Here is an 11,791-nt window from a genome sequence, read left to right as displayed (position 1 = left end):
GAATGTGCCTCATTCTTCCCCGTATCCCCTGCTCTTGGCACAGTAGCTGATGTGCCATACTTTTCCTAAATGAAGGACCTCCTTATGCCAAACATAGGTAGTAAGAATGTGACTTGGGGTCAGTCAAGGACATCTCAGCCTTCAGCAGTGGTGCCTTCAGAATTTCTCTGTAGGAGGGGATAGGAGTCTAGTTGCCATAGTCTAGTTCAGTGGTCGGCAAACTGCGGCTCGCAAGCCACATGTGGCTCTTTGGCCCCTTGAGTGTGGCTCTGCCACAAAATACCACGTGTGGTCACACACGTACAGTGCAATTGAAACTTTGTGGCCCATGCATTGTAGTTGAACGAAGGACCCAGAGGCTAACCTTGGAATAGTGGTTGTGTAACATGGCAGATACTCTTGTGAAAACATCATTTGTTCATATCAAATGATGGCTGTGGAGGGACAGGTCTGATACAGACATTGATGGGATGCCCCATCAACATGCAAGCTACCCATCCTCTCTGTCTCTGGCCTTGGCATTTCTGCTGTCACTCTTCTTACCCTGGACAATGCCAGGCCTAAAGAAGGGGCAGAATCTGCCAGCAACTGCCAAGTCTTTCTTCGCCTGAATATGTCTGAAGTGCTAGTAATGGAAAGACAAGGAGGCACCTTGAGCTGGCCTTCCAGGTGACGTCTTCAGATGGATGTGACTCGTGGCAGACCTTTTAGGAGCTTGGCTGCCAGTTAGAGAGCACAATGGAGCTGGACTTTCCACGGGGTAGAAAGGTAACGAAGGCTCTGTGACATAACAGATAAATGAGATGCTGCTCAGGCTGCGGGTCAAGCCCAGCTCTGTTAGCTCACGGATCAGAGGCACGTCGCTTAACCTCTTGGTCTCAGTTAGCTCATCTGCAAAATCCAGTCAACGAGAGAGACACCTGTGCTGCCGATGTCATGGGGCTCAGTGAGCATCACATGCAATGATAAGGTATCACCAAGTGTATTGTAAACTCTACAATGTTTGACTAATGTGGACGGTTAATTTTGTTCTCTTCAGAACCTTAAGTGATTCATTATGACAATCTTATTCGAAGGAACGTGGTTTGTTAGGTTACAAATAAAAGGTCTGGGGTTAACATGGGGAAGGAAGTTGTTAAAATAGATGTTACTCCAGATTCTCAATTACATATAGCCATTAGAATTATTTTTAATTATATGGCCTAAGAGTCCATTTTTATATAAAATTTAAATTAACTCAAGGTTCCATTTAAACAGCAAGTCCAATGGAATGAAATAATCTATGTGTTACACCTCTGCATGCTTTTCTCATTCAGTCCTTGAGTGAAAACCATCAGGCAGTGGGAAGTCTACATCTCAAGAATGAGAGTTATTTTAAACATTGTGTTTTCATCTTTAAAAATGAAAATAAATAAATAAATGAAAAGTTGTGTTTAAGGAGAAAATGAGTCAGTACATTATATGAACGATGTTAGCAACAATGTGCCATGAGGTCAACACATTTGAAATGTAAATTGTGAAACTTAATTATTAACTTTATTTTAATATTTGCCTACCAGTGAAGATAGTGGGGACCATTTTAATAGCACCAAGTTTCAATTCTAGGAAGCCCAGAAGCTTCATTTGAGTTAGAGTTATTACTCCTGTGAATTTGAGAGAGTCTAAAGGATTGGCATAGTTTCACCAAATAATGTAAAATGATGGAAGCAAGCTAAGGAAACAAGGAGTATTTAGGGTCCAGCCAGATTTGGGAGAGCACCCAGCATGCTGGCCATCCTGTTACCATCTCATTACCTTGGACCATTATCCTTTGGGAGAGAATCAGGTTGGTAGAGAGTGGGCAGAAAAGACTGAAATGTGCTGAGTCCTACACGAGCTGGGCCCTGTCCCCTTCGCTGGTCTCCTCTCCTGCTCCTCTCTCCACCCTCGCTGGTTCAACCAAACTGTTAGACAGCCTTGGGCCACTACCCCTCTTGCTCCTGTATTTCCATCTGCCCGGATGGCCCCTCCTCATCCTAGTTGCCTGGGTGACTGCTCCTCTTCTTCAGGACTCAGATCAGAGCTGTTTCTTTGAGAAAACCTTCATTGAGCTTCTTTGCCAAAAGCTGGCTGGTCCCTCCTGGGCTGGCCTATGGAGACGTCTGTTGCCATTCCTGCCACAATGCCTTGAAATTAGCTCTGTCTATGGGTTGTCCCACCAGACTGTAAGCTCCCTGCAGGCAGGAACTTGGCATTTCTCGTTATTCTGTTCCCAGCACCTAGCACAGTGCCCACCACCTACTGCTCAGCCCGTGTGTACGGGAAAAGCATTGCATGGTTGGGAGGGAAATCACCATGCTCAGGGTCCTGCTTTATGCCAGGCACTACTGCTCATCTGAAAGCTTAAAGGGAAGAGTTGAATGTGAGTTAGCCAGGCTAAGCTGCTTTCAGCCAAAAGAGCCTTTGGTACCTCTTAAACCGGGCTTCGCCAAACTCCAAAGAAAGTCCTGCTATTAGTGTTGTCAATAAATCTGCAAAGGAGATACTACCATCTCCATTGCCCAGTGAGGGAACTGCAGCTCTGAGAAGAAGCAGAGATAGATCGGAGGTGGTAGAACCCAAACATATGCCCAGGTGGGCACCTTGTCTGGCCGCCAGAGCTCCTCACCTGTCTGTAGGAGAGAGCGTTCCCTTCTTCATGGTGAGTTGTAGAGATAGGAATTCAGGTGCAGGGACCCTGCATGGCAAGCAGGTGAATGCGCCCTGTCCTTTCTAATGAGTGGTTTTAGGTTCCCCCAGTGAGAGTTGTGCAATCCGAAGAGGAGCAGAGTATTTTTCCCTCAGTGGGCAGGTTTGCACAAAGCATATGATTATGTACTTTAAGTCAGGCCACTGGGATCCTGGCCGGGGACTCCCCATGGTCTCTGCAGCTGGGAGAGTCTGCAGATTCATTTCTAAGTGTATCTTAAAGGGTTCCTCCACAGCTACTGGCTGGCGTCACTCAGACACTCCTGGGTGTTGCAGATGACACGGTGTCTGCAGCCATGGAGTTCTGAGGACTGATTAATAGTGTGTGCACTGGGCTGTTTCTGATGCCCTTCCTGGTATTAAATACTATGATTTCTTTTCCTCCAACTATATTTTTTATTCTCAAGACAGACTTTTTCAGGAACTGTCATCTGACTGCATACCCCGCATGGAGAAAACTTAAGTCTTAGCCTCTGTGAGGTCACCTCTGTGAGGCTCAGTTTACTCATCTGTAGAAATGAGGATGATGATGATGCCTTCTTCTCAGGGTCACTGTTGTTGGGGGCATGCACGGAGAGGTGGCCATGAAGTCTTACTGTACTTAGTGTGTGAAGGGCTAAGTATACAAGTGAACACACGCATGAAAGAAAAACCAATGATGTGACTGCCTTCTTGTGTTATCTCCTGGAGAAGGGAGACAGTGCTGGCATCGGTGGTAAATACGTGTGAAGGGTCTTAGTTTTGCTGATGGGAGGTGGCCAAGCACTGATCTCCTGGACTGAGTCTGAATAAACAGCCAGACACATTGAAGCAAGAATTGATTCTGGCCACATCCCAGGTGCTGTCTCTAGGGCCATGAGGTGTAGCAATGACCAACTGGGCTTATTATTTATGTAGGGATGTTGAGAAAGAGAAATACTTATCCTCCTAGGATGCTGTGTTTCAAGAAGTACCCCCGCAGCAGCAGTATTCCTCCTGGTGACATCATTATCTTTTATGTCTTTTCAGGCTGTGACCCAATTAGAACTTTTTGGGGACATGTCCACCCCTCCTGATATAACCTCTCCCCCTGTAAGTATGCACCGCCCTCTGTGCCCGGCATCCCTGCCCTTCCCTTCTTCGGTCTCCCAGGGAAAAGCATGTGCGCTTTGTAGCAGAGGCCTGATGGTGGAGGTCAGCCCTGGCTCCTTCAAGCTGTGTGATCTGGGAAAAATAACTAGTGATTCTAAATCTCAATTTCCTAGGCTATGTTTTAAGAGGAGTTATGATACAAGCTTCTGTTTTTAGAAATAGATACATCCGTGCATTAGCAATTACAGGTCACCAGGGGACTTGCTATTATGCTGGGCAGCGGAGACATGAATGGGATGTGGCTGCTGATTGCAGGAGCACATTACCTAGGTGGGTATAGGGAGGAAACTCAACAGGACAGCAAGGCCGTGAGGCATCTGACAGCACCTACCCGCATGGCCAGGTGGTCAGCCCAGTAAAGGAAGCATCTTCTCCCGACCCTTTCTTCCTTTCCCTCTCTCCTTTCTTTCTGACTTCCTCTCTCCTCTTTCCTCTATCTCTCTCTCTCTCTCTATCTCTCTCTCTCTCCTCTATTTCTCTCTCTCTCTCTCTCTCTCTCTCCATCTCCACCTCAGTCATTGCTAGCAGGGAGACAGGTTGCAGGAAGTCCTCATTTGAAAATGAAAAGAAGAAAAAAGAGTATTAAAACCAAAACCAAATAGAAACCCAGAGAACTGGGTGCATTCAAAGGCCACCCTGCTGCAGCCACTGCAAACAACAGAGCCAGCTAGATGGCCCCTTCAGCTCCTCCCCCGACTCTCCACTCCCTGAGATGGGTGGGGCTCATTCAGCACAGCTGCACCAGCTGAAGCTGCTGGCAGTGGGCTGCTCCCCAGGGCACTGTGCAAACCCAGGGATGGTGCTGTGGTTCATTGGCGAGATGCGCCTCACAGAGAAAAGGCTGTAACCTCACCACAGAGGACAGATGGCATTAAGACCCTGCTGCCCCCAGCTGCCACCAGGGAATCTAGACACAGCTGTTCTGCCCCCAACACCTGATGCCCAGAGCAGCCATGAAGGCGGGGACAGTAGCTCCTGTCTCCAGGGAAGCCGGGCAGCTCTAGCCAGTCTCATCCCTGCTCCATCCCTGGGCGAAACAGCTGTGTCCTGGGCACTGGTAATGTCAGAACCCTGGGCTATGGAGCTAGAAAGGCCAGAAGGGATCTTCTAACCTTATTCCCTTCATTTTACAGATGAGCAGACTGAGGCCCATAGAGGGCATGTGACTCACCTCATAGGGGAAAAGGGAATGATGTTGATTGTGTTTAAAAGTGCTTACGGCAGCATCTCATGGCTGTGTTCCTGGCCCTGAACCCCAGTGCAGTCCAAATGGGTATTTAATTATCCTCAGAACAATGCCCTTCTTCTTACAAGCTGCTAGTCTAACAGCCTTGTCTAATCGCCATGGTTTCAGGATTAATTGCTTGCCCCAGTCTATCCTCAGGGTATGTGTGGGGGGAAGGAGGGGTATAAGAATGTTATGTCATTGAATAGATATACACTATAGGCAAAGGGCCTCAAATAGGGAAGGATCTTTAAAAAGAAATTGAACACTGATGGCTTTAATTCAGTGCCCCTCACCTTCCCCAACAGTTCACGCCACAGACTTTCCTGGAACCCCAGCCTGGGCCAGACACTATGCAGTTTCCAGCTCAGGCATTTTTTTAAAAAATATCTTCTTGGAAATCTACACTTCTTCTTGCAAGTGAATATTCAGGCAAGATTTAGGGAGGCACCAGGATACAAGGACCTCTGCTCCAGTTCCTAAACTTTATTTGTTCATTTTGTCAACAACTATTTACTGACTGTGTTTTAAGTGACAAGCCCAGAGCTGGTGGGTGCACAGTAGTAGATTCTGAGTCGATTATGTCAATTTGGATTGACTGCATCTAAAGGAGGAAAGCCAGGTATTATGGGATAATTTGAAGGCCTGAAAACACCCCTAAGGGGTGGGGCTCAAACTAAATAGTCACAATACTGGCCTTCGTTTGCTGAGCACCTACTATATGGTGCTCAGTGATTGCATCTACAGCATGGTGCTGAGTGATTTGAATGCATGACCTCCGCTAATCCTCATAGTTGCTCTAGGAGTAGATATCACTTTGCCCATTTTACAGATAATCTGTGTAATCAGCTAGTGGTTTGCATACCACCTAAGTGGCCGGACCCTGGCTGGTTTCTGCAGCATCCCCCCTACCCCCCAAACACACACACACACACATACACATGTTCCTGCACCAGCTGCCTCCCATCCTGGATGATCGCTGAGCCAGGTCTCCCAGGAGCCTCATGCATCCTCCCTCTCTCTCTGACAGACTCCTGCAACTCCAGGTGATGCCTTTATCCCGTCTTCATCTCAGACACTTTCGGCGAATGCAGACATGTTTGGTTCTGTATCTTTCGGCACTGCTGCTGTACCCTCAGGTAAGCCCTCTTTTTTCCACCTGCTTCCCTTCCTTTGCAGAAAGGGTTGGACCAGCCGCCAGATGTGCCAGAGCACCTGTGGAAGCACCATTGTCTCGTAACTCTTCAGGTGACACTGAGAAGCTGCCATGGGGTGGCGGGTGGGGTGGTGCCTTTCACAGAGGTCTGGTATGCTGCTGACTGGAATACAGTGATGGCCTTCACATGGAATGGTCAAGATTCCATGTTACTCAGGTGGTTAGATTTAGGGAACCTGGTGCACACACAGCCATGCAGATCAGCACAAGTCCATTTCTTCCTGTCCGTCTGAGCCAGAGGAGAAGAGGTGGCCAAGGAGAGTGGGTGAGTCTGTTCTCCAAAAGCCTCTTGCATTCTGATGGACAGATGTGATCTGCCTTCTGGTTTGGTGGAGATTCAGGAGGGCAAGGGTCCCCATACAGGAAACCTAAGGGACAGAGCAAACTATTTCATGGTGAATTGGGAGGAGGATGGGGCTGTTAGTGATTTAGAACAGCGGTCACCAACCAGTGGTCCATGAGGTCCGAAAGGTTGGTGACCGCTGATTCAGAAAGTATTTGTTCTCTTTTCCAAATATTCTTTTATGAAAAGCATAGACTACTTTACAACAGGAACAGTATTAAAGGTGAGCTACAAATCGTGGGAGCTCAGGCATCATGTTTGGATGGCATCAAGCACTCCATGTGGCCAGTCCTCATGGCGTGGACATAGCCAAAGATGGGACTAGTTTTGCTTCTTGCATGTGGGGGAGATTTAGACTTTTTCGCTTTCATTAACTACATATTTGAAATTCATAGCTTCATCTTTCTTTTTCTACTGTAATCTTGTAAATAGGACATGGAGTTTATTATAGAATACAAATCTTCTTGCATTTTTTCTATAAATAATTACTTTTAATTACACAGTGTTAGAAACAAATTCTTCCCACCAAATATAAATCTCATTGTTATTCAAAGTGAATTACTAATGTAGACCCTGTTCTGAAATAGTTACACTTACTCCTCATAAGCCCAGGGATCACCAGGAACTTTGAGAAGTAGCAAAGTTCAGTAGCCACTGGATCTGCTTACAATTTAGAAGATGCAATTCTAGCCTACAAATGCATTCAGTTGCTAAGTTTCCCAGTTGAATGTTTTATCCACCTTTAAAACAGGATAATGGTGAGGAACAGTTTTATTTACCCAAAAAGGATCTTTAAATTTCCTTGTGTGTCATTTTAAATAAGAGAAGCAGTTTCCATCAGAAATGCACCATGTTCCTGTGCTGCCAGCCCTGAATCCCTGTGCTGTGTCATTCATGAAGATATGCTGCACAAGTGATGGCAACCCAGGCACTAAACTCACTAATTCCCAGGCATATTTGTCCCATAGATATTTATTGAGGGCCCACTGTGTTCCAGGTTCTGTTCTAGGTGCCTGAGGTGTGTCCAAGAATACAACACACACACACAGATCCCTGCCTGCAAAGAGCTTACTTCCTAGCAGGGAGACAAAGAACAACATAGAAATAACATGTGAGACAATGATAAGCGGTATGGACAAAGAGAAAATGTAGAGCTGGCTCTGAGGGCTTTGGAGCCGGTGAAGGGCAGGTATGAGTAGAGGTTGTAATCAGGAGGGGCTCATACTAAGAAGAGACGTGAGCAGACTGGGAGTGGTGAGGGCGAGAGCCAAGCAGGTATCGGGGTTAGGAGTACTCCAGGCAGAGGAGGGATGATTGGCCCCTCCAGTCTCCATTCCCCTCCCTATAAGTGAGAGGGTGGGATTGGGTGCTTGCTCATGTCTTCAAGCCCTAATATTTGATGAGAAGCACCTGATAAACTGCCTGTGCCAGGTAGCACTACCCTGGGCCTGTCCCCAAGCCTGTGCCAGGGGAGGGCTTTGAAAGCCTAGATTTTAATCTTTCTGGTTGACCAGCCCTGTTGCAAACTATGGACGAGCCATTTCTGCACATCCAGATTTGGTTTATACAGCTACCAAAAAAAAAAAAGTGATAGGTTGGTTCCAAGCTTCCAAGTTTTAGAGCATGAGTCTAAAATTAATTTTAATTAGCATATTTTTGCTTTCTTACTTTACTTAAAATACAGTGAGGAGCAAAACTAGGCTTCAGTTGGTGTTAAATGATTTGCCTTTCTACTTCCTTAACTGGCCTTAAAAATCTCTGCAGCTATTGCATCTCTGTCCACCTGTCCCTAATTATAGCACCAGTGACAGGTGGACGGGGCAATGGAGTGGGGCATGTGGTACAATGGACAGGTTGTGGGAGGCGTTTGCAGCCAATGGACTGGGTCTGAATCCTGGCTCCCCCATGTATTTACAAGCTTTAGGCAAATTATTTCACCTGTCAGAGCCAGAGCTTCTTCATCTCTCTAACTGAATTGAAAATAATAGTTGCCTGCAACAATATCATGAGGATTAAATGGAAACTTAAGTACCTTGAAAAAGGCTGGTATTTTGTAAATGCTTCCTGTAGAAAATTCTATTATTATTATTATTACTCTGATTCCTACAATAGAAGAAAATTCATCTTGTCGTACCTCTATTATTTCCCTTTATCTTCTTGCAATGTTTTTTTTTTGTAATGAATCTAATAAAGCTTAGGTCCTTGGCTTCCTGATTGCACATGGCAAAGCTGGCCCCAGAACCTGGGGGCCTGGAGAATGTGAGACCCCACCACTAACCAGCTGTGTAATACTCAGCTCAATCCCTTCTGAGCCTTAGGAAATGTATCTGTAGAATGGGAATAAGGATTCCACCTGGTGGGGCTGTTCTGAGGACTGCATGAGTTAATACATGTAGCAAAATATTTAAAGCAGTGCCTGGCAGTGTTCCATAAGAAACTGTGGTTCCATAAGAAACCACTCACCTAATGTTTGCTACCTGTTCAGCGGGAGCCCTGCTCTGCTACCCATGCTCTATGTAGCTGCATCAAACCTCCCCCATGAAGCTGCAGTTTCTCTAAAAATGTAAGCTCCACGAGAGCAACGATTGTTTTCACTGTTTTGTTCTTCACTGAATCTCCAGCATCTAAAACAGTTCTGGCACCCAGTAGGGATATTTCTGAATGAATAACTGAATCAGTCAGTCAGTCAAGTGAAATAATGTAGATGAGAGGCACCATGCAAGTTCTATATATATTTTGGGTACTCCCTTGGTTTTCAGTGTCTTTCCTACATTTTAGTCTGATATTTTTTTTCTTTTTAGCAAATAATGAGCATGTCCCCAGAATATACGAGCATCTGGTTATAAATTGCAATTTTCAACACTTTTTAAAAATCTCAGTGCAAGGCAGTGATGCAGGTGTTTCTCTTCACTTCACAGCAAGGAGGTTTATGATTGATCTCAATTCAGTGGCATAAACAGATGCTCCTTGGCACCTCCTCCCTCTGCTGTGGAACGTTAATGAGTAAACAGTCTGAGCTGTTATGTGGCTGCAGTGGCAGCCACCAAGTGGCTCCCTGTGTCTGGGGCTGCCACAGTCCTGCCACGGAGGTGTCCCATCAGGCATGTGTGATGCTGTGTGGCCAGAGCACCTAGGAAGCAGGTTTGGGAGGAGCCCAGGCGGCAGGCACTGCCCCCCACAGGAAAAGCAAGTGAGACCTGCATGTTCTCCAACATGATGCCTAGTTACCCTGTGCTGCCTTTTTTCCTGTTGAATATTGTACTTTGGTCTGAAACAGATGGCATGAAGCCACAGAGACATGCTAATAGCTCTCTCCAGAAAAGTGTGCTCAACCCATCTGTTAGTTCCTTGTAGGAAAAAAAAAAAATGATGAGGAGGGGGGAAAAATGTCCTGCTACCAACAGTAGATTCACCAGAGGTCACAACACTTACAGGCCTTGGAGTCTAGTTGCATCCCTGGAAGGATGCAGTTAGGTATTCATTCTACTATGACTCACTCACCTTATAGAGAGCCTTTCCCCAGCTCAAGCTTTTATGGAGCAGCCAATGTGTGCCCCAAACTGTGCTAGACACAAGGGCTAGGGGAGAGAAAATAAAGCGTTTCTGCTAGAAGGTGGTTTCTAGTCTAATGAGGAAAGGCAGAATAAGCAGGCAATTACAAGGCAGTGTGACAAGTGCCATGAGAGAGATGAACATGAGGACTGTGGAAGCTCAGAGAAGAACCAGTGAGCCAAGAGGTCAGGGAACAGGGAGGTGATGCTAAACTGAGTTTCAAAGAGTATATAAGGGGTAGATACACAAAGAAGTAGGAGATGCTTTCTAAAGGCAAATGGACCAGCAGAGGCGAGAGAGAGCAAGTTGAGTGTTGTCTCCATTGGCTGGAGGAAAAGGTGCCAGTGGGAAAAAGATTTGAAAATGGGGATGGAGTGCTGGGTCTAGCAAAAAGGGGAGGCAAGATTCAAACCCAGCCAGGCCTGGTTCCTAGTCCTCTGCCCTTCCCACTGAGACACTCTGGCTGTGGAGGCTGTGTGATGTCAGAAGCCTTTAACAACTGGCAGTATTGCTCTCGCCCCCACACATTGCCTGGCTTGCTCTCTCACCACAGTCTAGTTTCTGCTTACGAGTCATCCCCTTAGAGAGGTTTCCCTGACCACTGCTCTGGCAGGCAGGCTTCCTGAGAGCAGGGACTTCTGTCTTAGTCATCCCTGCATCCCCAGTCCCTAGCACACAGCTGGACACTCAGGGGTTTGCTCAGTACCTTTTGGCCAGTCACCTGACTCCAGGAATCATTCCTTCCCAGGATGCCTGACTCTCCTTTTCCACCTTTCAGGTTACGTTGCTATGGGCGCCGTCCTCCCATCCTTCTGGGGCCAGCAGCCCCTCGTCCAACAGCAGATCGCCATGGGTGCTCAGCCACCAGTCGCTCAGGTGATGCCAGGGGCTCAGCCCATCGCATGGGGCCAGCCGGGTCTCTTCCCTGCCACTCAGCAGCCCTGGCCAGCTGTGGCCGGGCAGTTTCCGCCAGCCGCCTTCATGCCCACACAAACTGTTATGCCTTTGCCAGCCGCCATGTTCCAAGGTCCCCTCACTCCCCTCACAACCGTCCCAGCCACGGGTGACTCCACCAAGTCAAGTCCACAGACCGACAAGCCCAGACAGAAAATGGGGAAAGAAATGTTTAAGGATTTCCAGATGGCCCAGCCTCCACCCGTGCCCTCCCGCAAACCCGACCAACCCTCCCTCACCTGTACCTCAGAGGCCTTCTCCAGTTACTTCAGCAAAGTCGGGATGGCACAGGATACAGATGACTGTGATGACTTTGACATCTCCCAGTTGAATTTGACCCCTGTGACATCTACCACACCATCAACCAACTCACGTGAGTGCCCTTCCTAAACCTAGTGCTAGTGATGCCTTGTGTCTAGGCTCAGAGAACTAATCTTAGTTATCTATATACTAGAGGCCTGGTGCACAAAAATTTGTGCACTCGGGGAGGGAGTTGTCCTTCAGCCCGGCCTATGCCCTCTTGCAGTCTGGGACACCTTGGAGGATGTCCACCTGCTGGCTTAGGTCTGCTCCCTGGGATATCAGGCCCAAGCTGGCAGTCAGACATCCCTCTGGCAGCCCGGCAGCCCTTGGGGGATGTCCA

The 11,791-nt window shown here is 47.3% G+C and overlaps 1 protein-coding gene across 3 annotated transcripts in view; it reads left to right on the top strand.

Moving 5' to 3' along the window:
- The window catches only part of DAB1 (Dab, reelin signal transducer, homolog 1 (Drosophila)), a 1,114,753-nt gene that overhangs the window by 1,086,773 nt on the left and 16,189 nt on the right, over positions 1 to 11,791 (top strand). For all 3 annotated transcript variants that reach the window (XM_015566970.1, XM_006768369.2, XM_015566969.1), the window contains 3 exons: positions 3,736 to 3,798; positions 6,114 to 6,222; positions 10,973 to 11,521. In XM_015566970.1, the coding sequence (XP_015422456.1) occupies positions 3,736 to 3,798; positions 6,114 to 6,222; positions 10,973 to 11,521 (721 nt within the window). The remainder of the gene's footprint in view (positions 1 to 3,735; positions 3,799 to 6,113; positions 6,223 to 10,972; positions 11,522 to 11,791) is intronic.

Source organism: Myotis davidii, unplaced genomic scaffold, assembly GCF_000327345.1.
Source record: "Myotis davidii unplaced genomic scaffold, ASM32734v1 scaffold79, whole genome shotgun sequence".
In the NCBI taxonomy this organism is placed as follows: Eukaryota; Metazoa; Chordata; class Mammalia; order Chiroptera; family Vespertilionidae; genus Myotis; species Myotis davidii.
The sequence above is the reverse complement of the archived record's forward strand: the minus strand, read 5'-3'. Positions and strand labels throughout refer to the sequence as shown.